General features: G+C 41.7%; 1 protein-coding gene across 1 annotated transcript; it reads right to left on the bottom strand.

Moving 5' to 3' along the window:
• On the bottom strand, window positions 1-5603 carry LOC134089160 (tripartite motif-containing protein 16-like protein). The gene is made up of 8 exons (XM_062543504.1): window positions 4964-5603; window positions 4053-4148; window positions 3251-3484; window positions 2018-2189; window positions 1899-1931; window positions 1663-1722; window positions 1343-1399; window positions 1-1088 (listed from the first exon to the last, which is right to left on the bottom strand). The coding sequence occupies exons 1-8, from the start codon at window positions 5540-5542 to the stop codon at window positions 571-573; spliced, it is 1749 nt and encodes a 582-aa protein (XP_062399488.1). The 5' UTR covers window positions 5543-5603; the 3' UTR covers window positions 1-570.

Here is a 5603-nt window from a genome sequence, read left to right as displayed (position 1 = left end):
GAAGGCATTTATTGGTGGCAAGGATGCAGCATGTATGTCTGACCCCCAGACCAACTGTTTTATTCATAACAAACACTAAATGATCTGACAAATACACATGAATAATGGACTTGATTATATGACATACAAAGATAACATATCCTCCATGAACAGTAGTGATCATGTATGCTTTTTATTTAAAAACAAAATGTATATGTAACATTTACCATAAGGACATACAGTATCATGCATTTTGCCAGTTATGAAGATTGAGACTAGGTCAGTCAAGTTGCATTACGAATTGTACATATCATCATACATCATATATATTTTTTATATCTTGAGAAGAAACTTGTACATATTTACTTCTAGTCATCTTAACCTAAGCTTCATATTTAACCTACGATCAGTTACATGTCCAATCACAGCGTGACTAAAGGCCTGAAATGGGGGAGGGGAAGGAGGGTTAGGGGGAGCAGGAGGGAGGGGAAATGGATTGTGAGAGAGGCTCAGAGGAGATGAAATATCATCACAATATATGTGTGTGTGGAGATGTGATTTCAGCATCTATCTGTATCTGAGGTCTATGGGTCACAACAGCTTCACTGATGATCTAGGATCTATACATGTAAACCCAGGGTAGAGTGTGTGAGTGAATGTAGTCTGGACTCTGTGCATGAGGGTCATTGTGTCAGTGATGCTGTAGAAGGCCAGAGTTCCTGCCCTGTGATCCACATACACTCCTATTCTGGAGCCAGCCACTAGAGGGAGTTTAGTCTCTTTATTAATGTACCTGAAAGAGAAACTGGAGCTGGAGAGTTTCAGCCTCCAGGACTGATTATTGCAACCAAACCCACACTCAGCACCCCCTCCTTTCCTGTTGATGCTTTTATATGAGACTGCTATATGAACCCCCCTACTCCACTCCACCTCCCAGTAGCAGTGTCCAGACAAACCCTCTCTACACAGCACCTGATGATACCCATCAAATCTCTCTGGATGATCAGGATATGACTGGAGCTCAGCTATCCACTCCACCCTCCTGTTCCCTTCAGACAGATGGAGTTTACCGTGTGCTGTGTTTGGATCCAGTGTGAAGTGACAGGAGTCTGATGGAGAAGAGAAAACAGGATGAACTTAAGACTTGTGTTTGAGTATGACACAGTTTGTGTGTGTGCTTGTGTGTATATGCATGTTTCTTTGTGTGACTGCATACATTAGTGTGTGTGTATCTGTACTTATGTAGGTGTGTGTGTGTGTGTGTGTGTGTGTGTGTGTGTGTGTGTGTGTGTGTGTGTGTGTGTGTGTGTGTGTGTGTGTGTGCGTGCATGTGTGGGGGGGGGTGGTTGTGTATCAAACTTACACTGCAAGAGCTTCTCTCTGGTTACTGGTTCTGGAAAAACAGCCTGGACATCAGACACTGAAACAGACGGCACTTTATAGCACGTAAGTATTCTCAATTCTCAAACTCTGGGGCCTCATCACCAAAGATCATAGAGCGTATAGCGTAGCGCTCTATCGCAAAAATAAAAAAAAAGCTTCCAGCTGCTTTTTGGAACAAGAACGCTGGCAGATGTTTTTTTTTTAACTGAAAAAGCAGTCTGGATAACTTATTTTGTCAGAAAAAGATGCTACAGTATGTCTGAACGTACCCTTAGGCTGTTAGAATCAGGAAAGACTTACTGTATGGTGGCAGCACCTCCTTCCTGTCTGTGCTTCTGACTAGGATTTCAGGATCAGTATCTGGGAACCAACACAGAGACACTCATTCACCCAGGATCAACACAACAAAGCAGCACATCTTATCTTGCATGTATATTATTTTATGCATGCTCTACCTTTTGGAAAATGTTTTACATTTGTGACAGGCCTGTTAGCTCTGGAGGGAAGCTAATGCAACTTAATGATGACAGACTCACATTCTGAAGACTTGATGATCTCAATATGTGCCACTGTTGAGAGACACAGAACATACAGAGTCAAATGAATCCATGACTATTAGAACATAACAGTGTGTAATAAAAATAGTTTGTCCAACCTGCTGCAGATATCTTGGCCACTTCCTGCTTGAAGATGCCACCCAGTTTCTCCTCCAACTCCACCTTCAGTGAAGAGACCAACGCAACACCAGCCTCAAAAGAGAAAGTTTGGTTGAAGGTCATGCTGGGTAAGTCTTTAGAGTGAGGAAGGTCTTGGAATGATGACATATTCTACAGAGAAACGTATAAAAGTTAAGTGTTTATTATAAATGCCATGCTAGTTGGAACTATACTGCACCAGTGGCTCACACAACATTGCAGAGAGAAACACAGAGAAGGTGAGACATGACACCTGACTATTTAGTCAGAGCTGGTTCCCCAAAGGCTGCAGACAAAATGAGTTAAATCGTTTTGTTTGGTGTGTGTGTAGTGTGTAACAGATATCCCAAACCAAAAAAAGTCATTTGAGGTATCCTGAAGGACTTTTTGTGTTGTCTGATGTGCAATGGGTCTTATATTTTTATATATTTTGGGGTCACTTTCCCTCTGTCTTGATCTCCTGTTCCTAGATGCACTAAACTTCTCGGTTCCAGAGAAAAGAGTTAAAAACCCGCCCACACCAAAAACTGATTGGTTGATTTAGCAAAACAGACCAATCAGGATGCTCTCTGTCTTGCTCGCGATTTGGAGCATAGTCTCTGTCTCGCGTGTGCGCACTTGCTATCTCGCTCACTCTAAATTCTAGAGGTTTTTCTATTTTGTGGGCATGAGGGAGCCTCTATCAATAATATGCAGGAGACTCCAGGAACTTCCAGGAGACTTGGGATGCCTGTATTAAGCATTAGTGTGTTTAAGTGTGTTACATGTTATATAGCCTATACTATATCAATACAATCCATTTGTTATCATACATCATACAGATTTGTTTCTTCATCACATATCACATCACACAGCTCACTAAGATATTTTTTCACACAGTGTTACATACTGTACATCTATGTCATATACATTATTTCATATAGGAAGCTGTGAACTCAAACTCTGACAGGCTACCTGAATGCTCAGTCCCGTGTTTCCCCCAAAGGCTGCATGTAAATGCAACTGTATGAAACTCAATACAATCTATTTGTTACCTCATCACACATCATACAGCTCACATACAGATTTATATATTCCACACTGTTGGTGTTTGGACATACAGTATGTCACATATTTCACAGAGAGCTATCAGCACAATACTTTGTCTTGTTCTTTATATGTAATTTCAGTTTCAGGAGGGCAGTCAATGTTACCTTGAGGAAATGGATGTGATCTTCTGTGTGTGAAAGCTGCTCCAGTTCATCATCTCTCCTCTTCAGCTCAGCAATCTCCTGCTCCAGTTTCTTCAGGAGTCCTTCAGCCCGACTCACCTCAGCCTTCTCCTGAGCTCTGATCAGCTCTGTCACCTCAGAGCGCCTTCTCTCGATGGAGTGGATCATCTCAGTGAAGATCCTCTCACTGTCCTCCACTGCTGTCTGTGCAGAGCTCTGTTAGGAGACACACAAAGAGGAGGGCAGGAGACACACAGAGGGAGGTGAAGCTGAAAGTGTTTCATGGTGTCAGTGGTTCTCTGTGTGCTGTAGAGATGGCAGTAGAGGCTCAGCATACTCATATATAATATAACAGTAATACTACTTTACTAATAATTTTTGTATTGCATGTGTGCCCGCTATTCATTTTGATTTCAGCATGTGCCTCAATTTCACAATGACATACGGTACGGGGCTTGTTCTAACAAATGATCTCAGATCTGCTAACAGCACATAACCATAATAATTATGATAACATTTGTAGAGCTGTTATTATTCCTTATGGATTCAGCATACTTATCAGTAAGCAACGGTATAAAAAGGGAGAGTGTTCTGACAAACTACCGTATACCTGTGTGTGTGTGTGTGTGTGTGTGTGTGTGTGTGTGTGTGTGTGTGTGTGTGTGTGTGTGTGTGTGTGTGTGTGTGTGTGTTTGTCATTGGCATATCATCACAGCTGCAATAATGGCAATAACTTTGATAGCTGAAATCTCCATCAGTCAGCTATAGTTTTCTCAGTACTCACCTTGAGAGTCTCCACAGCCTTCCTCAGCTCCTGCAGCTCCTTCTCTCTCTCCTGGATTCTCTGCTGGAATCTCCTCTGGGTCTGCCCCAACTGCTTCTGTTGATGGAAACAGACATATACTTCACCATCAGCTCCATTACAAATCCCCATAAATCCATGTCAGTAAGTACCCTGGAAATCCAGAGTTCTCGCGAGAGCACACTTTGAATTCTGTCTTCAAGATACTCTGGTAATGAGGAATGATGCATGTTACTTCTACCCCTTGCATTGCCGGGACCAACCAAATCGGTGTATCCGATATAGACGGGCCAGTGGCGAGCTAAACTGATGACGAGAGCGCTGCAATGTTCAAAGTCAGTTAACATTGGTCTTTACACTATAACTCAGTACCTATAAAAGCATTATAGGCCTACACAAAACTGTATGACTGATTTCATACAACACTGGATCTTGCACTGGCAGATATTCATTTCCTGGTTCTTATCATCTCAAGAAGTCACTACAAAATATTTGACTACTGTACATACAGAGTATATGTAATATACAGACTACGGTACGGTATATATATAGCACACTATACTAACTCCAGTACTCACAATGATAGATTTTACAACATTTTGCATCTGCTATGATTTCCTGGTTTGTGAGTTATCTTCTGAAAAGAATCTAAAGAAAATCAGCCATGTTCTTGTTCTTCTTAATGTTCTTGTACAGCCATTCAAAGCTCTGAGAATTCCAAACTGAGAATAACAGCTTTTTTGTTTCACACTGTGTTTTATCACTGTAAAATCCTCAAGAAATATTGGAATAAGTCAATGAGATTTTAATAGATTTATCAGAGGATATGGCATTTTCTACCACCTTTTCAAATCAATTTAAAATTAAGACACAAGTGTAGATCCAGTACTCACTTGTTTGTTGTTCATTTCTTCTGCAGCTGTGACTGTGTCATGGCCTTTATGTTCGTCCATCACACACAGATAGCAGATACAACTCTGATCAGTACGACAGAATATTTCAAACACCTTGTTATGATGGGTGCATATCATCTCCTGTAGTTGGCCTGTGGCATCAATCACTGAATGTTTTCTTGGGGTTGCTTCATTGTGAACTTTGAAGTGAGTTTCACAGTAAGACACCAGACACTCCAAACAGGACTTCACAGCTCTGCGTTTTTTTCCAGTGCAGACATCACACTCCACATCTCCAGGTCCAGCATAATTGTGTGTAGTAGCTTGGATTCTGGTCTTCCTAATTTTCTCCACCATTTCAGCAATCAGAGGGTTTTTATAGAGGACAGGTCTGGTAGTGAAGGTGTGTTTGCACAGGGGGCAGCTGTAGACTCCTTTCTGATCTTCCTGATCCCAGCAGCCTTCAATGCACCTCATACAGAAGTTATGTCCACAGGGAATAGTAACGGGATCGTTCAGTAGATCAAGACACAATGGACATGTGAAAGACTCTTCCTCCTGAGAAATAGCCTCCGCCATTTTCTAGCTCTCACCAACACCAGGCACACACTCTGAGAAGCTGCAGCAGAGTGAAAGTTGA

This window comes from Sardina pilchardus, chromosome 8, assembly GCF_963854185.1.
Source record: "Sardina pilchardus chromosome 8, fSarPil1.1, whole genome shotgun sequence".
NCBI lineage: Eukaryota > Metazoa > Chordata > Actinopteri > Clupeiformes > Clupeidae > Sardina > Sardina pilchardus.
This window is presented reverse-complemented; position numbering and strand designations above follow the sequence as displayed.